The sequence below is a fragment of the Misgurnus anguillicaudatus genome, chromosome 23, assembly GCF_027580225.2.
Source record: "Misgurnus anguillicaudatus chromosome 23, ASM2758022v2, whole genome shotgun sequence".
Taxonomy (NCBI): domain Eukaryota; kingdom Metazoa; phylum Chordata; class Actinopteri; order Cypriniformes; family Cobitidae; genus Misgurnus; species Misgurnus anguillicaudatus.
The window spans coordinates 16,207,630-16,229,089 of NC_073359.2; the positions used below are offsets into that span (position 1 = coordinate 16,207,630).

Consider the following 21,460-nt stretch of genomic DNA (forward strand, 5'->3'; position numbering starts at 1 on the left):
AACGGACAATTTTTTTACTAAGATGTCTCCGACAATGACGTGTTTGTCCGGTGGCAGCTACAGTAGCTTCTCTATGTGTTTCAAAAGCAAGGGGTGAGCAGTAGACTACGCCGTTGGTTCAATTCGCAACCTTACCACTAGATGCCGCTAAAACTTACACACTGCACCTTTAAACCATCCCACCTTTGTAGAACACAAGGCTCATCATAATGGATGTTTTTTTAACAAAGGCTCACTGACAAATCTTTGCAATTACACAGAATAAGAGTATTCATTGGTGTATTTTAATAGGATTTTTTCCCCAAAAAATTTTACATACCTGACATATGGCACTTTTTTGCGCCATGCTAATGCTGTCGCTCAGACTTTTTGCCACAGTGGGCGTAACCACAGTCACTTTCACCTAAGGTGAAGTCACGTGCATACCCTTTATAGAGCAGTGTGTCCGTTTAGGGCTACTGTAGAAACATGTAAGGGGACCCGTGATGTAAGGAGATAAAAATGCCTCATTCTAAGGTAATAACAACAATACAGTTCATTATGTCAGGTCTTTATACACCACTGATAATATAGTTATGTATATTATATTGCATTTCTGTCAAGATATCCCTCTAAAATGTACATAATGCACCTTTAAAAATAAATTGGGGAACATTTATCCTTGAATCAAAAAATATATGTTAACTTTATGATATATTTTATGATTTTTTGTTGTAAATGTTATATTCATAAAAGGAAAATTCATATTCATTCAAAAAAATAATAATATTCTAACCTAGTTTGAAGGTATTTGTGGTTGATTTTATTTGTATATGGATTATTTCCAACTTATTGATAGCAAAAAAAAGTTAGGATACAATTGCATTTACTAAAAAGTTGAACTTGGATGTCTTTAAAATGTTATGTATATCATATGTATATTTGTATTGTAAACTGTAAGCCCACTTTCCTTATTTTATTTATTTATTTATTTTACCTCTGTGTATGAAATGTATACAAATAAACTTGCCTTGCATTGCCTAATTGTATGTTTCTGTTTTGCTGTAATTGAATTATAATAAAACTAACATCTGTTGCTTTTAAGTAAACAGGACAGGCGAGTAGCATACGTAAGGTGTATTCCAATCGGAAGTGATCATCCCTATTGCCTTCGAAGATCAGAACGCTTGATGTGTAAATTCTAGAGGGAGTTTCGCAGTTGTGTCTCATATTGTGGTCAATTAAAATATACGTGCCGAGTAGAGCAATGAAAACAACGTAATTCTCTCTTTATTTGAAAGCGAATGTTTATGCGAAGTGCCCTACGGTACCTGAAGCTGGAGTGCCTTTCAAGGGTGCTAAAACGCCGTTTGGAATTCACCCATAATGTGCGTGAGAGGCGGACTTGACCGGAGCGTAAAACGTCATCAACGAGCTTCCGGTTGAGAGGTATGCATGTGTTTTGTATTTAACAGATTAAAATCTTTGTAGGTTAAGTCGAAAGAAGGTGATCGACTGTCCTTCAGATTTTTTTAAATCCGCCCAACAGTGCTTTACGATTTGTCGTCAAAATGTCTACGAGGGGCTTTCTATTCAAATACAAGCAGGCTTATCAAATCCTAAGGTCATAAACATAACTGTTATTATACGTTAACGTTACATATTCGATTTTAGGTTGTTTATAAGAACGCGTGTGCCATTTAAAGTAAATATGGGGGAATTCCGAACAGCAGTTGTGTTGTGTACAGACTAGTCCAAGTTAACCCACTTCTGGTGACAAAAGCGATGCTGTTTAAAAGATCACTAAAGGTTTAAATCCTCTGTGAGTTGATCAGATTAAAGTCTGAGCTGTTACTGTGCATCTTCTGTTACCTGCTTCACTTCCAATAGCTTAAGCCAGAAACCAGACAGTAGTTTCTGGACAATGACCGATTTAAATTGTCAGCCAAACTCTCTTTTGTCTGTATTAAGTGTATTTGCATTTCTTGTATCTTCAACATGTCTTCTGTACAAACCTGTGATCATCACAAGGTTATATTTTATATTAGTATGAGTCTGTTTTATGTGAATAGAGTATTCAAACTGATTTAACTAAGTTCATGTCATTTATCTAGAATGGGGAACTTTACATCCTCTGCTCCAGCGTTGTCAAGCCCAGCGTGTACTCAGTTTGTCCAGGTAAGCTTTACACTAGTTTGTATTGTATTGGTGTGTAGGATAAAGACCATATGACAACTAGCTGTGGTCGCTACATATGTCATCCTTTTGAAAATAGCTTTATAATTAAATAACCTCAACCTTTGTTATTGTTTTTAATATAGGACGTTGTCTCCAAAAACTGTGTTGTGATATTTTCCAAGACCACATGCCCTTATTGTAATATGGCTAAGAATGTATTCAAAGAGATTGGGGCTTCATATAAAGTCATTGAATTGGATGAGCACAATGATGGCCGACGTCTTCAGGAGACCTTGGCTCAAATGACAGGTGCCAGAACAGTAAGTACTGTCATTTATTTAAGTTGTGAATATATATACACTCATAGCAGATGATTATATGGGGTATGCAGTTGTCAGTTGCACAATCAATGTGTATAAGTCAAAATCTTCTTAACTATTTCAGGTGCCAAGGGTCTTTGTTAATGGACAGTGCATTGGAGGAGGCTCAGATACAAAACAGCTTCACCAGCAAGGAAAACTACTGCCACTTATTGAGGAGTGTAGGCAATGCTGTGAAGGCTCAGGGAATACCCAATCTCAGCAGAATCTTTAATATTGGTTTTGTTGTGGTTATACACTAGTGTTATTAAAATGTACTGTATTGCTGCTATGATGAAAAATAGCATCTGATCTGCCTGCTTGTTGAATAATTGAGTATGTATATATTATTGGTTGTTTGTTGTTTTTTTCCATTATTTTTGTTGTTATAAATAATATACTAAACAACCAACTGTACTAAAGTACACTTTGCTGTATGTTTTTTTAATAAAAAATGTTTGGTCATTTGTTTTTTTAAATAACCATGAGCTAAATAGCTCTACCTCACTGTTATGTGTACAGAAATATTTTAATTAAATTATTAAAGTCTTTTCAAGAATAATGTTGAAATGCTTATTGTTTTCAGTTAAATTATAAACATACAAGCATAAAGAAACCAGGATTTTGTTAATTCAATAATTGTTAATTCATTTATTAGTAAAAGCTTCATATATGTAGAATTTTCAGTGTTACATTTTGTTTCTAATATTTATAAACGTTTTAAAATGCCCTTTAAATTCTGACAGTTCTGTTACGATTTAAGTTGCAGTAATGGCCAAAAACCGGCACTCCAGACCACGTGGTGGCAGAAGTGCGCTTTGCTCATTGAATGTAATGCATGAGGAAGAAGATTGATGCGTGTCGAAAGGAATGCCGGGAAAACATTTGGATGTGTGAATGAGAGTCCAGTATTAGCATTGTTTAACCGCTACACGAGCTTACATACTGTTTACAGTAAAATAAAATATATTCAGAAATGGCGGGAAGCGCAGGGGAATGGTGTCTTATGGAAAGTGACCCGGGCGTTTTTACTGAGTTGATTAAAGGCTTTGGTGAGTAGTCATTGTTTTTTATTATTACATTAGCGGAGGGGGTAACGTTAACTGCGTTTGTTGTGTTCTAGTTCACTGATTTGATTCCTGATATATCGGATGGTCTGAAATTTATTTAAGGCTTGTTTTAGATAATCGCCAGCATACAATGTAGTCTACAGATCGCAGGACAATACCTACGCCATCACCATCAAATCCACTGAACTGAGATCAGTGCATGAGTCAGCTGCAAAGTGCTTGTTAAATCATTCAGAATGACAGATGTCACTCGTTTATGCTGTTCTGTCAATGCATAGATTGCATAGATAAATAATTATATTTATATAATTTTCAATTTCGGATTTTATGAAATCATACACACATTTATCATTATCGTTTCAGGATTTTGTAACGTTATAGACACATTTGAAATTTTCAGTTTGAAATCTTCTTGCATTAAAAACAGGTTTAAAATATTTGGTTTAGGGGTTTGTGACGTCACAGAGACGTTTGAAATGTTCTATTCAGCATTTGTGACGTTACAGAGACGTTTAAAATGTTTGCTTTAGGACATTCTGGATTTTGTGATGTCACAAAGACGTTTAAAGTGTTTGATTCAGGTTTTGTGAAGTCACTCACAGAGACATTTGAAATGTTCTATTTAGGATTTGTAACTTCACAGAGATGTTTGAAATGTTTGATTAAAGGGATAGTTCACCCAAAAAATTAAAATTCTGTCATCATTTACTCACTCTCATGTTGTTACAAACCTGTATACATTTCTTTGTTCTGATGAAAGCAAAGAAGGATATTTTGAGAAATATTTGTAACCAACCGGGTGATTCTCACGAAAACTTGGTTTTAAACATGTCAAGCATGAAAATGTAAAAATTGCTTAAACTTACTTTTTTTCCCACCAGACATTGAAAAACAAAGTCTGGAGTAAATGGAAACATTAATTTAAAAACTTTTACTTATCATTTAACACTTTTTTAACATAATTTAAAAAATTAGTCCTAAAAAATCTCATTACCGCAACAGTCAGTCAGAAAACATCAACACTGACATATTTTCAAAATGACATGACAAACCTGAAAGAACATAATTTGGAGATTCTGCACATGCATTTAAAATCAAAGATTATGCTTCTATTAATTAAATTAACATTTAATAAGCATCTGTTGCGGTAATGATAATCAAAATGTCGTGTAAGCATTCTGACAAGACAATATTTCAAATTAACTGTAAAAAAATGATCTTACCTGGTAGCCATCTTGAAGTAACTGGTCCATGTGCTTGGTCACTTAGAATCAAACTTTATTAAAATTCTGTATGTGTGCTTAAACTGTTCTCAAAAAGTGTTGCGGAGGATGAGAACATCAGGCATGGACACATCATTTTCCTAATTTTTCTTCATTATTATTATACATGAATATTCAGTAAATATTTTTTCTGTCATCTAAAGTAGTCTAGCAAAACATCAATTTATTTTTTTTCTTAATATTTTTGTGTTAATTTGATTAAATTACAACATAACGCATGTTCAAACACAGCCGGACACATTGCGGTAATGAGAATTTCAGCAGAAAATGAGATAAAATTTACAATTATAAATTCTTATGTTGAAATCACAAATTGTGCAAGGTAGAACACAGTATTGTGTTAATTCTGATGCTTTTTAATGTTACTATATTACACATTTTAAAGCTAAAATCATTAGTGGCGTGGTGTTTCAATGGTTTCGTGAGAATCACCCAACCGTACATGGACTCCATTTACTTCCATAGTAGGAAAAAGAATACTATGGAAGTAAATGGGGTCAACAAACATTTCTCAACATATCTTTCTGTGTGTTCATCAGAACAAAGAAATGTATGCGGTTTTGTAACAACATGATTAAGGACATTCAGGATTTTGTGACATCACAGAGATGTTTGAAATGTTCGAATCATGATGATTTTGTGACATAGCAGAAATGTTTGAAATGTTCGAATTTAGATTTTGTGACATCACAGAGATGTTTGAAATGTTCGAATTATGATTTTGTGACATTGCAGAAATGTTTGAAATGTTCGAATCATGATTTTGTGACATCACAGAGATGTTTGAATTGCTCAGTTCAGGTTTTTGTGACATCAGTGTTTGATTCGGGTTTTCTTGTGTTTAGTAGGTGCATTACAAATGTTTGATTTAGTATTTTAATGCTTCATAAGAATGTTGAGCATCATTAGGGTGTTTGATTTAGCCATTTTTAAATGGCATCAAATCTAATGTAAGATTCAAAGACAGACAGATTTAAATTTAAACACAGACTGTGTCTGCTAATGTGTGATCATAAACACTCTCAAACTTGTCTTTATAAGGGTGCAAAGGTGCACAGGTGGAAGAGATATGGAGCATGGAGCCAGAGAACTTTGAAAATCTCAAGTAAGCCAAGAATCATACAGTATAAGCAGTGCTTTTATCTGACATGTTGCATATTTAACTGTAATTTAATCAATTTTAGGCCCGTTCATGGTCTGATTTTCCTCTTCAAGTGGCAACCCGGTGAGGAGCCAGCAGGGTCCATAGTTGAAGACTCAAGGCTGGAGCAGATCTTCTTTGCCAAGCAGGTGCTCAGTTATGTATTTTTGTGTGCGTTTTATCACGTTCCAGCAACATCCAACTGTTAAACCATAATTTCAATATGTTTAACATCATAGGTCATCAACAATGCCTGTGCAACCCAAGCGATCATCAGCGTGTTGTTAAATTGCATACATCCTGATATCCATCTTGGGGAAACACTGACAGAATTTAAAGAGTTTTCAAACAGTTTTGATGCAGCAGTAAGTATTTGTTTCAGTAATCTTTTGTAAGAGGCAATGGAAATAGCTCTTATAGAATTTAGATTTAATATTTTGTCTGTTTTTCAAGATGAAGGGTCTCGCTCTCAGTAACTCGGAAGTGATTCGACAAGTCCACAACGGCTTTGCCAGGTTGTGTATTTGCTTTTGTGAACTCTTTTCTCAGTAACCATGTGACAAATAGTGATAATATTGAATAATATGTGTTATTTTTTTCAGACAGCAAATGTTTGAGTTTGATTCCAAATCTTCTGCTAAAGAAGAAGATGCGTTTCACTTTGTTAGCTACGTTCCTGTTAATGGTAGATTGTATGAGCTGGATGGACTTCGTGAAGGACCCATAGATCTGGGTATATAGAAACTTAAATCCTCGTCTGTGTAGTAAAATTAGGTATTTTTGGTGGGGTCTTAGTATGTCATATTGTGATCCTCTAATCAAAATGTAGATTTTTAGATGAATCATGATTATTATGAGATAATTAACATTTCTTTGTCCCCTTTTCATTTTCCCAATTTTTTCACTGTCTTAGGTGTGTGTAACCAGGATGATTGGATTGGTGCTGTGCGACCCGTTATTGAGAAAAGAATACAAAAGTAAGTGCTGAATACAGATGCTTTATATTTATTTATGATATAAATTACATTACATTAAATGACATTACTGCCAATATCAGATACAGCGAAGGAGAAATTCGTTTCAACCTGATGGCCATCGTATCAGATCGAAAGATGATCTACGAAAGAAAGATTGTTGAACTACAGACCCAGATAACAGAGGTACATCACGCTAACTGTAAAACATTACTAGTTCTGCACATACAATGAAAAAATCACTCAAACACAACTCTGTTGTTGACAGGAAGAGCCAATGGACACAGATCAGAGTGGAAATCATCTTCGCTCTATCCAATTAGAGATCGAGAAGTATCAGCTTCTGATTGAAGTAGAGAATCATAAACTTAAAAGATATAAAGTACGTCTTCCCACTTGCTTATTTCACTCATACTGTACGATTCCTATATGCTTTTGTGTAGTGTGAAAGCAGATTAATTTAAATTGATAATATAGAAAGTGTAGGAATAATGTGTTCTTTGTTTCGACTGCTTTTTTAGGTCGAAAACATTAGAAGGAAACACAACTATCTGCCCTTTATTATGGAGTTACTGAAGACATTGGCTGAATATCAGCAGCTGATACCATTGGTTGAAAAGGTAATTTGTATTATTAAATTGCAAGTTTGATAGATCAGGCAGAACTGGTAAGAAACTGTATGAGGTTTATTTATGAGGTCACAGAGAAACAGAAAAAATCGTTATCTGGATTGGACAGTGATGTACTGTATGTTGAAAGTTAAAGGTGTCTGATGTGATGCTCCACAGTACACTAGAGGGCAGTGTTGGTTGGGTAATTTAACATTAATTAAACTGACACTGTTTTGATCTTATCAATTTGTTGACGTCAAAGTTTGCTAAATGTTTCTGATTGTATTTTAAGAATAAAATGTAATAACTTTCTCTTCCACTAAAATAAGTTGCCTTTTCTCTGATGTTGCGTGGCTATTGTATTATGTGAACAAATAGCCAAATTTAACAAATTCTTATTTAATTCTGGCTCCATTCGAATATTTAGTTCCAGTCATATTCTATTCAATTTCGCAAAAATCCAGTGTCTTTTTTCCTCATTAAATATTTAATTTTAACGTTATGCAGAGGTTAATGGGTTGCAAACTGCTTTTAAAATTTTATAACATTTTAGGTTGTATTTGTCAACATTACTAACAATGAGCAATATAGGTTTTCATGATTTATTCATCTTTATTAATGTTAGTTAATCCCAATACCATTAGTGTTAGTTCATTGTGCATTAACTAATGTTAATAGTTAAAACTTGATATTATTATTTAAATGCTAACATGAACTTAGATTAGTAAATGCTGTAGAAGTGCTATTCATTGTTAGCTAATGCAATAACTAATGTTAAAAAAATACAACCTTTTATTGTAAAGTGTTAACATATTTGTGACCCAGGCCCACAAAACAAGTCAAAAGGGTAAATATACAGAAAAAAAGTTTTCGTTGATGTATGGTTTGTTAGGATAGGACAATATTTGGCCGAGATACAACTGTTTGAAAATCTGGATTCTGAGGGATTCAAAGAATCTAAATATTGAGAAGATCACTTTATAATATATAAAATATATCTTCATGAAACATTACCTAATCTTTATTATTTGACAAAAATCAATTATTTTAACCCATGCACTATATTTTTGGCTATTGCTACAAATAAACCCTTGGTACACTCTTAGAAAGGATGTGTTAATTTTTTACACATCTTTGTGCGTTAAGCTTTTAAAAACATTGTGTAATTTTAACACATTGTGTCATTTTGTGTTGATTTTGTGTTAAAATATAACACAAAATGTGTTGTTTCAATAATAACACAGAGATGGGTGAATTCTGGGACAACGCATTTAGTGTCTTGTCCCAGAATCAACACAAATGTGTTGTTTTTAACACATTCGTTCTAAGAGTGTACTTATGACTGGTTTTGTGGTCTACGGTCACATTTTCTAAATTAAGCTTAAAGGCGGAGTCCATGATGTTTGAAAGCAAATGTTGATATTTGAAATCACCTAAACAAACACGCCCCTACCCCAATAGAATCTGGACCTTCTGTTGATAGACCCGCCCCACACATACGCAACCCGGCATTTGATTTGATTTGATTGGCTATAAGTGTGTTTTGGTAGTCGGCCCGTCTTCTTTTCGAATGCGTTTTTCAAACATCGTGGACTCCGCCTTTTAAGATAATTAATTACGTTTTCTTCCCGTTCTTTTGTGTTCTCAGGCAAAGGAAAAGCAAAGTGCCAAAAAAGTGCAAGGAGCAAAGTAACGCCACACTGTTAGACCCCATAAAAGCTTATGCCACGGAATCACACAACACTCAGTTGTCACCTGTATCCCATAAAAGGAGCACCAGGAAGTAATGTCAAGCATGGTGCTTGCTGTCATTTCCTATATGTCTGTGCATGCATGCGAAGAGATGTTCAAATAATGTCTTATTTTCTTATAAATTTTCATTTGTTCAGTAATTATGCAGTTTCATGTTTTTCTTAAAAGTGCACAATATACAGAAGTATTTCATGCAAACAATGAGAACCATTTTCTCATCCTCATGTCATTCCAAGCTAGTGACTGAACGCATTTTTAAATAATTGTGACTTAATGTGTACAATTTTGTAGAGGAAATAGTTGATCCGGTTTACAGATCCAGTTTGAAGGATTAGAAGCCGCTTCACAGATGGAAAGAAAGGACAGACGTCAACACTTTTTGGTGAATGTTAAACTAAATTTAGAATGGAATGAGGGCGAGTAAATAATTAAATATATTATTTTAGGATGAACTTTTCTTTTCATTGCTGCTCCAAAATAATCACATAATTTTATTAATTATTATTGCAGTAAAGGTATTATTGTTTACAAGTAACTTAAAATGCAAACTCCCTTTTTTTTAGAAACAATTTGGTATACCGGCAAGACAATTTATTGTCGATTTAATGACGTCATAAATCTAGACCAGTGGTCTCCAACATGGTGCCTTTGAGTTGCCCGCCAAAGCACAATCTATCAATAGCCTCAATTTGAATATTTGTTATTTTTTATATAATAGCTATTATATAAAAATATATATTCAAAAGTAGCACTAGTAGATTATTTTATCCATTGTGGCAGCCCTTGCTTTCAAGAAGTTGGAGACCCCTAATCTAGACCATCTTTAACTATAGTCTATAAAGCAAGAGCTACAGTAACAACTTCTTGTTTTCCTACAATTTGGCTGCTTTACATAGCAGTTTCGGGTCTCATGTGTTTGTAAATAGAGATGTTTTTTGTCTTGTTGTTTCCAGTCGTCTGGGATGTTTAAAAGAGGGACATGACGCAGATTCACACGGATTTGCTGCGGTCATAGCTGTAGTAACCGTTCACGATGCAGCGTCTTTAATTTGCATGTGTTCATATCTTATGAGATACTCTAGGTTGAAACACGAAAAATGCAGATGCGTGTTTCTTTGAAATGCAATGTTTGGTGGGGAAAATGCATAAACTGAGTTAAAAATAAAATCTATTATCCAAAAAATGTTTGTTTAAATAAAGGTTCGTAGCAACAAGTGTGCTGCTTTTTCATATGCCTACATAAATGTAGTGTATTGAAGTATATTAAAGTAAATATTTGTTGATTGTAAAAGCATCAATTGTGCATCATATCAAAGCAAGTAAATTCCTTTAAAATGGCACTTTCCAATTCATTTGAAATGTGAAAGAAACTCTGTTAATAAAGTTGAACAAATGTTTTTTAAACTACAGGCATTTGCCAGATGCTATCTATTTTTAATCTATACTTGGCAGTGTCGTACCAGTTGCGTGCACAATGACGCGTAGCTTTAGTTTCTATTTTTGCTGAACTGTTTATTTACATTCAGGTCTCTAGGCCAGTAGTGATCTAAAAAAAAACAATGTAATGCACGAGTACTGTGATTTGACAACCACATTTATCTTATTGGGAAAAGAACAAACTGTACACTTGCTTTAGGAAGTCATTTATATAATTTATATTTGTATGTGTAGGGCGTGACTTGTAGTCCTAACAATCTTAATCTAGTTCAAAAGCGTGACGTATTTACTGTACAATGTTTTGCATGTCTATAATGTTTTGTTTCAAAAACTGTTGAGAATCAAACATCTGTTTGAAAAAAATCTAAATATCTTGAAATAATAGCCAATGCAAAATATGCAAGTTAAACCACAGAAATTAAGTTAAATGGGCTAAGAAATGTCATTGAATTTTGTCACTTTTTTGCATTATGTATGAATTTTATAACAAACTGTTAGCAACCACATTCATGCCATGGATATTCAGATTCATTACTAAACAATCACATTTTGCAGTTAGTAACACACCTGTCTTACTGTTTCCAAGTAATCTGGAAGACCTTGATAATCTGGTTTTGGGTGTGTCTGGATCTAAGCCATTTTTACAATGCATGTGTCTACTCGGTCAGAATTGTTGGTGTTTCGAGTTTAATGAGGTCTCTGAAACTTGCCGACTTCTTTTGTGAAATGTTTTATTTATAAAGTCTTACTGTACACTTAAGTGGTAGAGCATTGGTAGAGCATGCAAAGGTCATGGGTTTGATCCCTGGGTAATGCATAGGTTTACTGATAAATATATGGATTGAATGCTTTGGATAAAAGCATCTGCCAAATGCATATACAGTATTGTTCAAAATAATAGCAGTACAATGTGACTAACCAGAATAATCAAGGTTTTTAGTATATTTTTTATTGCTACGTGGCAAACAAGTTACCAGTAGGTTCAGTAGATTCTCAGAAAACAAACAAGACCCAGCATTCATGGTGTGCGCGCTCTTGGGGCTGTGCAGTTGGGCAGTTAGTTGAAAGGGGTGTGTTCAAAAAAATAGCAGTGTCTACCTTTGACTGTACAAACTGAAAACTATTTTGTACAAACATTTTTTTTCTGGGATTTAGAAATCCTGTGAATCACTAAACTAATATTTAGTTGTATGACCACAGTTTTTTAAAACTGCTTGACATCTGTGTGGCATGGAGTCAACCAACTTGTGGCACCTCTCAGCTGTTATTCCACTCCATGATTCTTAAACAACATTCCACAATTCATTCACATTTCTTGGTTTTGCTTCAGAAACCGCATTTTTGATATCACCCCACAAGTTCTCAATTGGATTAAGGTCTGGAGATGGGGCTGAGCACTGCATAACATTAATTTTGTTGGTTTGGAACCAATACTTTGCCTGTTTACTAGTGTGTTTTGGGTCATTGTCTTGTTGAAACAACCATTTCAAGGGCATGTCCTCTTCAGCATAGGGCAACATGACCTCTTCAAGTATTTTAACATATGCAAACTGATCCATGATCCCTGGTATGCGATAAATAGGCCCAACACCAGAGTAGGAGAAACATGCCCATATCATGATGCTTGCACCTCCATGCTTCACTGTCTTCACGGTGTACTGTGGCTTGAATTCAGAGTTTGGGGGTCGTCTCACAAACTGCCTGTGGCCCTTGGACCCAAAAAAAACAATTTTACTCTCATCAGTCCACAAAATGTTCCTCCATTTCTCTTTAGGCCAGTTGATATGTTCTTTGGCAAATTGTAACCTCTTCTGCACATGCCTTTTTTTTAAAGAGGGACTTTGCGGGGATTCTTGAAAATAGATTAGCTTCACACAGACGTCTTCTAACTGTCACAGTACTTACAGATAACTCCAGACTGTCTTTGATCATCCTGGAGGTGAACATTGGCTGAGCCTTTGCCATTCTGGTTATTCTTCTTTCCATTTTGATGGTTGTCTTCCGTTTTCTTCCACGTCTCTCTGGGTTTGCTCTCCATTTTAAGGCATTGGAGATCATTTTAGCTGAACAGCCTATCATTTTTTGCACCTTTTTATAGGTTTTCCCCTCTCCAATCAACTTTTTAATCAAAGTACGCTGTTCTTCTGAACAATGTCTTGAACGACCCATTTTCCCCAGCTTTCAAATGCATGTTCAACAAGTGTTGGCTTCATCCTTAAATAGGGGCCACCTGATTCACACCTGTTTCTTAACAAAATTGATGACCTCAGTGATTGAATGCCACACTGCTGTTTCTTTTGAACACACCCCTTTCAACTAATTGCCCAATTGCACAGCCTTAAGAGCGTGCATATCATGAATGCTGGGTCTTGTTTGTTTTCTGGGAGTCTGCTGAACCTGCTGGTGACTTGTTTGCCACATAGCAATAAAAAATATATTAAAAACCTTGATTATTCTGGTTGGTCACATTGTACTGCTATTATTTTGAACAATACTGTATGTAAAAAGGTACTTTATACAAGTGCAATATAATAAAAGCTGTTAATAGTGCAAATGCATTCATATATATAAATGAATGCCTTTGTTAAACGTTGCAGACTGATATGGGAAAGTCGTTGCTGTTGTAAAAAGCCACTTTGGTTTCTGTAAACACTTTCTTCTTGGATTAGTCAAAACAGATGGACTGTTTGGTATCTGGACAGTGTCTGCCTGCAATGAGATCATGGCAAAAGCAGAATCAAGTCACATATACCAAAATATGTTAGGTTACGTCAGATATGTGGACTTGGAACAAACCTGGGCAAATAAAACAGTGTTCAGATCTCTCTTATTTGCATTAAATGTTTGTACTTGGGTGGAGTTAGTATTGATGTGTATGTACGTTTGCTTTTAGATCCTGTTGTAAATAAATTTAGTCTATGTAAATCTATAGTGTATTAACATAATGCAGTGATGTTAACTATGGCTGCATTAAAATGTGTACATCTGATTTTAAGTAATACAATTTTGTGATGATGGTTTGGTTAATGAAACTTGTAGGACATCAACATTTCTTTGTGAATTTTTGGATTGTTTTTTCATTTGTATGTAATGTTTAATCTATCTTGAGCAACTTTACTGCAAAAACATATTTAAAGAAAATTTGTGTATTTATTTGTGTGTTTTTTAAAAAAGATATACAGTAATCTCAAATTAATGTGCAATAACAGTTACCAAAGAGCCATTCAGAATTTTTGTTTTTTTGTGTTTGTAAAAAGTGAAAGTTGAATTAACTTAAAAAAATTATTTCAATTGGTAACATTGATTCACATTAATTGATAAAGCTTAAATGTTTTAGTTTACTAATTGAAATAAATTTTAAGTTTCTCACCTTCTTTTTATCTTTTTTCTTAAAAAGTAAAAATGTAAGTTGACAAATCTTAGTAAAAAAAAGGTAAATTCTATTATCACTTTATACAGTGTATAACATTTTTGCCTATTTGTTAAAATTGTGCCAACTAAGGGAATTGGGTTAGGGCGGGACTTCTTTAATATTTTTTTGCAAATTTTATTTGAGATTATGATTAAACCAAATTAATAAACATTAACAATAACCAGACCAAACAGACACCGAATGTAAATTATTTTATAATTTATTTGTAAAAAAGATGTCAAACATCATGTAGGCCTACTTGTTGAGCCAGTCAACAAGATGACAATATAAAAACAGACCAAAAGCAATAAATCTTGAACAAACGGTTACTTAAAAAAAAAACCCAAAACAAATACAGTTGATCATGTGATCACTAGGAATTACATTTTAATAACTATTTACATATATTGTGCAAAATATGCAAAATATAAATACGTTGAAATTTTTAGTGCAACAACTCCTGTTTTACCATCTGTCCTGACATTTCAATGCCCAGCATTTCTAATGTAAACCATTTTTTTGTAATTTTCAAATATTACGATAATATTACTCTCTCTTTGCTAATTCACAAAGCCGACAGTAGAGTTCAGACTCCAGGAAGCGAGGGTACGAGTTGTGCTCCATCAGGTGATATGCTTTGTTCTGAGCGGCTATGAAGCTGGTCTGTGTTGGGAGAATAAGGCACTGGTCGACTGTTTCCTTTATGTGGTAGTCCAAGTTGACCTGAAAGAAGAGACGAAATAGATTAAAATGTGTTTTTCGCCAAAGCAAATATTCATTGTTGGCATTGCAATATTGAATAAGATAAGATGTAGGCCACCTTACCTCTTTCGGAGAACCTTCCCGGATGAATTCTTCATATATTCTTTTTGCCTTGGATCTGAGTTTTGATCTGGAGTTGATCTTTCGAAACTTTTCGCAGGCCATCCAAAACTCGATATTTTCCTCACAGTATTCAGACTTCATGAAGAGTCGAAATGCAGTTAATCCATCTGTAGATGAGAAGAGAGATTTATGAAGTAAATCTCTTTGAATATATGAAGTCATTCAGTATGTGCCCCAGTTTATTTTCTTGATGACCTACAGTGTCAAAAATGAATGGTCCCAAGCTGTCACTGGGGCGGTACCCTTTAAAAAGGTCCTATTATGTACCGTTTAGGTACAGATATGTATACATTAGGTACCAATATGTACCTCTGAGGTTCATATGAACTCTCTAGGTGCAAAAGTGTACTTTTTGAAAGTGTACCACCCCAGTGATGGCTAATATTTGACTTTTTTTCTAAAAGGGTATAGTAATAAGCAATAAAAGCAATGAAAATGATGCAATACTGTACTTACATTTACTGTTCAGTAAATTATCCATAGACTGTGCCCATTGACTAACTTCTTCAGCAGACGGCCTGCACAATTTAGAAAGATTGTTAAGTATTCTTTCCTTAACACTGGTATTTACAAAATAATTTTGCATTTGGTTATGTACATTATTAATCATTTCCATACCTGTATGCATTTTTCCGCGTTGTGTTCCTGGACATTTCTTTTTGCGGAAAGCTCCTGAAGAGCGTCTTTGACCTCCAAGTCTTCCTTCTGTCAATTGTATATCCAACATCACATTAGCAACCACATACTTACTGTTTTACAAAAAAAAAGATTAAAACAAGCATAAAACAAATCTCACCTCATGTCAGGATTTTCTGAATAGATCAGTCGCTCCATGCTTGTGTATATAGCAGCTCTTATTGTTGTTTCTGTGTGTATCAGTAACATCTAAAAACAACATGCTGTGCTGCTCTTTATATGTGAGTGCTCTGTGCTGAGGGCGGGGCCTTATCAGTGAAGGAAGCATGTGATTGGTTGCATGTGTGAGTGTTTGAGTGCTAGTGCTTGTGTAGGTCTTGTTGGCAGGAACACTGGATTTTTTTTCCTTTTAAAGTAAACATGACTTTAGGGTTTAAAATAAGTAATGAACTTGTTTTGAGTTTAAAACCTGTGCTGTTTTATGACATACACAAATCAAACACGTGGTTGCAGTGAAATGAAATAATGTACTGCAAAACAATATTTTTATATCTTAATATCTAAAAGTTGGGGGTGAGAAAAATGAAGTCTTTATTAACTATACCCAACTTTGTCTTGCCCCATTTTTTAAGCATAAATTTACTTAAGTTTCTTAAGTTATATAACAAGACTTGATATCTTAGGCCATTTGCTTCTCAGGTAAATGTATATTGATTTATGAATTTTTTGACATTTGTACAGAAAACAATAAATTTCAACAGCTTGTGTGATTTTAAAAACCTTTTGATATACAGTTGTTAGGGACCAACCAATCTCAGAGCTCTCAGTATAAAAAAGTGAAGTTTTTTAACACTTTTACCAAAATTTCATTAGTAACATTAACTACGATTTGCACCTTTTAATGCAGATTAGAAAATATAGCAAAAAAGTAGGGTAATATAAAGGTAGGAAAATATATATCTTTCCTTTACCTAAAGTTCCTATTTTTGTAATAGGATAGTTTTATTGACTCTACTATTCCAGAAGTAAGTCATGGAAAATCTGTGTACTCCAGGTGTGGATTAACACTCACCTGTCTAGATAATCAAGCTTTGTTTCCTAAAAATGAAAAGGTTTACAAAAGGTCAAAGCTTTCAAATGCACTGCGTCACACCTTTGTCATACGAGGACATTAATGCAACATCCGTCTGTCCTAAAGTACTGAACAAACTGGTACGTTCTTAACCAACATTCTTGTTGTTTCTATTTATAGAAGGAATGTTGTATTTATAGAAACTCGTGTATATAAATAGCTTACAATGTTTTAATTAATGTGGGTGTTACTTTAATCACAAAAGGCTTTTAGCCTTTCTTGAAATAATTGTTTAGCAACAAATATCAGGTGAAATTGACAAGCTCTGTTTTAATCTGTCAGGACACGTAATTTACTGTTTTCTAAATAAAATCATCCTACATAATGTAAAGAACATTCAGTAAACATATAACTTTGATTTCTTTAATATTGACTGAGTACGATCATGTCAAAGACTAAAATCAATGATTGAAATCAAACGTGATGTTCCTCATAATTAGATTATGAGCCTTTGTCTGGATTTTACACACAGAGTATTACCAGAAATGGTTTCACATGTGGCCAAGTTTGTTACAAACGTTTTGTTGCATCAGTGAATATTTAAGGATGATCTTAAAATCTTTGTCTAGAATCAAGGTCTTTATCAATATATGCAATTTGTGACAACTGGGTGTATGCAGTATATGTAGATGTAGTGTGTATACAACCCACTTTGACGGGTAGGTTAATCTTTCTCAGGACACACCAAAATTTATAGAAATATGCAGAAAAAAAATTTCAGAAATGCAAAAAGAAGTTTATTCTTTTGTAGAAGAGAGTTATTAATATTTTCATTGTCACTGCATCAATTATAATTTAAGTTTAATTGTAATCCCAGAATAACTGATATTAAAACCATTGCCATTATTGTCATTAATAGGACAATGCCATATACTATACACTTCAACAACCAAGTGACTTTGCACAACCCACTTGATCCCACTGTGTGACCCACTTGTGGGTCCCCGACCCATGACTTTAACAGCCAATTGATTCAATTTAAAAAATGAAAGCAGCAATTATTTTTTTTCAGTAGTTCCCATAGCTGCACATTACCAATATGGATACACAGTTTTGAAAATTCACTGGAGATGCAAAATACTGAGACCACATTCTTGGGATTCTCTAAATTTAAAACTTAAACTAAAAATGTTTTAGGATTGTGAAACATTTTGAAAGGGTTAAACGAGTGCTAACTTTAATTCCATATATGGTTTCTTTGTGATCTTGAATTTATTTATTTATTTTATGTTCTTTAATTATTAAGTCTGTATTAACCTCCTAAGACCTGAGCTTTTGTTTGTCCTTTTTTCAGATTTCTTCCAGCTATTTGTGGTTAGGAATGATACAAATATTTTATATAATAAACAAATATTTTTCTTTGACCATAAAGCAGTGTTATTGCCGATGATTGTGTACATCAGGTTCCAGTTACACAGAATAAAGTATTATGGTGCAAAAAAAAAAAAAAAGTGATGTCTACGTGTGTGGACATCCAGGTCTTAGTTAGGATGTTAAATTATGAAAGAATGCAAAACTGAGACATTTTCACTTGTGGTCTCTTTTTCTATTTTCTCCTATCTGCACTCTTAAAAAAGTACATCAAGAAACAAAAGTTGTCACTGGGGCAGTACCTTTTCACTTTTGTACCTGAAAGGCACATACTTGTATCTCAAAGAAATATATCTGTACCTAAATGGTACATATTAGGATCTTTGTAAAGGTACTGTCTCAGTGACAAAAAAGTATAACTTAAGTGTGTTTATGAAAAACATTTGGTCTATAGTGTGGTGATTGTGTATAATGTTTTATGAAATCAAACATGTAAGCCAATATCTCAAAAGCATAAACCCTGAAATAGTATCTAAGAACAAGAATGAAGAATTTGATTACGCTTGTCCTCAATCTAATCTGATTAAGTGTGTTACGCATAACTCACCTGATAATTTTCACTTTGAACATGAAATACCGGTTTATGTGATGATTCATATCCCTAAATGGAATGAACAGAGCTTAACCAGCGTGTCATTGGAAAATGCATGTTTCCATTTGTTTATTCAATGATAGGCAAATATAGATTTGTGTATGTAACTATTATCGGTTGTGTTTTTGACAGCGATTCCAAGAGGACATGGAAAATGGTTCGATTTGCATAGACACACTGCATAGACATCAAAATTAGAAGTTTCCAAGTACTTAAAATTCAATTTTATTTATATACCGCTTTTCACGTTATAGGGCGGATTCCTGGACAGGACTTATCCTAGTCCCAGACTAAAATGCATGTTTGAGCTGCCTTAATTTAAAAACACTTTGTACTCGCATATCTTAACATACTGTACATCAGTGTTAGTGTGTGTCTCAATTGCGTTGTGTTAGGTTTGTTTGTAAAAACTACTTAAATGTTCTAATATAACTAAAGCCTAGTTCTGGATTAATCTAAACCCTGTATGGGAAACCCACAACCAGCTGAAAATGAAAAATATTAATAGTTAATTGTAGGAAGACTCAAAAACAATACAGTATTTAGAAATTTTACTAGAATTTACTATAGTTAATATTATAGTGTTTCATGTGGGTATGCTAGGGTGGGTACACTCTAAAAATGGCTGGGTTATTTTTCGCCCACAATGGGTAAATATTAGACAGAACACATGCGGGGTTAAAAATTTACCCAATTGCCTGGGTTATTATACCCCATGGTTGCATAACAACAACCCAACATTGGGTCATTTTTAAACCAGCATGGGGTAAATTTTAACCCAGCATGTGTTTTGCCAATATTTACCCATTATGGGTCAAAAATAACCCAGCCATTTTTAGAGTGTAGTTGCCAGGGCGTTACTGTGTGGTTGCTAGGGAGCACCTAAGTGTTATTTTTAGCACATTGCTATGGGAGGTTCTAGGGTTCTCTATAGGGTCAGTGTGACCCACAAGCCCTGAAAAGTGAAGCCAAAACGGCTTGATCGCCCCCCAGTGACTGGTCCCAGTATAGGTCATAAACCCCGCCTCCACATGTTATTCAATGGGACTTGAGACCAACTAAACAATTTAATTACACTTCAATTATCTTTTTCCGAAGCAGGTTTCTGTCATTTACTGTAGTTTTTATCACGCTGATGTAAATTCATGTGTTTGTTTTTAAAATAAGTTTGTTTTTAGTTGGTTATTTAATGCAATAAAAACGGTGGTGTCACATCATGATTGACAGCTGTGATATGCATTCTGCGAGGGCGGAGCCTTGCTTTCGCGGCTTTACTTCCTGCTCACTACTGCGCAGGACTGGTCCCGAAATCACTACTGCGCAGACTCAAGACCCAAGATGTCAGCACCATATCAGGACACTGACGGCTTCACTTTTCACCAATGGAAGAGAGCGAATGAGCGTCTCCATCTTTTTTTACAGTCTATGCTATAGGGCTGTTTCCAAAATATCTCCCTACAGTATTCCCTTAAATAGAGGACAGTCATTTTGTAGTGGTGTCCGAAAATGACTAGCCACTACCCATTGACTGAGGCACTTGCAAAATGAACTCTTGCATCTCCACACAAGATGGTGCCCAGCTGCCCGCAGTGCTTACAACGCTAAGTGTCCAAATTTACTCACTTATTTTCATTCACTCATTTAAGTGGAATATTGAATGAGGGTATAGGGGGTTATTTCGGACAACCTGGGTGGTTGCTAGGTAGTTTTTAGGTAGCAAAGTGATAAAACCCATGCCCAAATCTTTATGGGTGCATTTTTACTGTTAGCGTGAAACAGACAACCACTGTTGGCTATAGAAAGCAGTTATTTCTCTTGTTCATAATCAAACTGGGTGTTCATTGTATTTTTAGGCCTCTTATAGTCAATCGATTGAAAAGGTCTGCAGCTGAATGATCTGAATGATGTTTCCAGAAATGTGCCATATCAATGACTAAATAAGCTAAAAAATATATGAATCGTTTTTTTTTTTACAAATGTATCATTTTGTAACTATATTAACCCATTGGAGTCATTTGGATGCTTTAATCGTGGATAATTGTGGTTTTGGAGCTTCAGCATGTTGAGCCTCATATAAGAACATGATGGCATTTTAATATAAAATCGTGAATAAAGTACGTACATCTGGGATGGCGTGAAAATGAGTAAACCAGCCGTGCAGTATTTTCATGTTGGAAGCACAGTACAGGATGAGTGTTTTAAGAAAAAAAGCTATTGCTACTGTAAGTATGAGTAATAGAAATTGCGATGCTTGTGAGAGGGATTTTGCCTGACACAACCTCTATGGTTTCAAAAAATGCATAATTTACAACACAGTGAACTTTTTTCTGACCACTTCCTATTTGTTATGTTATCTCATCCATTTTGATCAATATCAGATGCTTAGGCAAGTGTTGTGCAAACCATCACGATAACTAGATAAGCGTTTTTGTGAAAGGCCGGACTTGGAGACCTACTGTATGCCAAATACATCTGCGACAAATAAAGTCTCATTTATGACCTCTTAGACATCACCCAGCCTCACAGACGTTTGGGAGTATAAAGGCCGTGTGTTTTTAAAAGACTTATCGTCTGTTATGGTGTTCAGACTGTAAATAACAGTGAGCTACTTAAGTGCTCTTCTGCACAATCTCGCCAAGTTTCCATTC

The 21,460-nt window shown here is 34.4% G+C and overlaps 3 protein-coding genes across 6 annotated transcripts; 2 read left to right on the forward strand and 1 right to left on the reverse strand.

Annotated features, from left to right (window-relative positions):
* The first annotated feature begins 1,338 nt into the window (after positions 1–1,338).
* glrx2 (glutaredoxin 2) lies at positions 1,339–3,078 on the forward strand. 4 transcript variants are annotated; one of them, XM_055218042.2, is made up of 4 exons: positions 1,339–1,428; positions 2,094–2,157; positions 2,301–2,477; positions 2,602–3,078. In XM_055218042.2, the coding sequence occupies exons 2-4, from the start codon at positions 2,095–2,097 to the stop codon at positions 2,749–2,751; spliced, it is 390 nt and encodes a 129-aa protein (XP_055074017.1). In that variant the 5' UTR covers positions 1,339–1,428; position 2,094; the 3' UTR covers positions 2,752–3,078. The 4 variants fall into 4 exon arrangements, with proteins under 4 accessions (XP_055074017.1, XP_055074015.2, XP_055074018.1 ...); XM_055218040.2 differs by lacking the exon at positions 1,339–1,428 and adding an exon at positions 1,437–1,603; XM_055218043.2 differs by lacking the exon at positions 1,339–1,428 and adding an exon at positions 1,627–1,801.
* Positions 3,079–3,353: 275 nt separating this feature from the next.
* On the forward strand, positions 3,354–9,487 carry uchl5 (ubiquitin carboxyl-terminal hydrolase L5). Its single transcript, XM_055218038.2, has 11 exons — positions 3,354–3,568; positions 5,911–5,974; positions 6,054–6,159; positions 6,250–6,375; positions 6,464–6,525; positions 6,613–6,743; positions 6,924–6,987; positions 7,068–7,170; positions 7,253–7,366; positions 7,506–7,604; positions 9,244–9,487. The coding sequence occupies exons 1-11, from the start codon at positions 3,493–3,495 to the stop codon at positions 9,286–9,288; spliced, it is 990 nt and encodes a 329-aa protein (XP_055074013.1). The 5' UTR covers positions 3,354–3,492; the 3' UTR covers positions 9,289–9,487.
* Positions 9,488–14,394: 4,907 nt separating this feature from the next.
* Positions 14,395–16,005, reverse strand: rgs2 (regulator of G protein signaling 2). The gene is made up of 5 exons (XM_055217802.2): positions 15,878–16,005; positions 15,700–15,786; positions 15,538–15,599; positions 15,022–15,188; positions 14,395–14,919 (listed from the first exon to the last, which is right to left on the reverse strand). Exons 1-5 carry the CDS (start codon positions 15,964–15,966, stop codon positions 14,743–14,745), a joined length of 582 nt encoding a protein of 193 aa, XP_055073777.1. The 5' UTR covers positions 15,967–16,005; the 3' UTR covers positions 14,395–14,742.
* Positions 16,006–21,460: the final 5,455 nt, after the last annotated feature.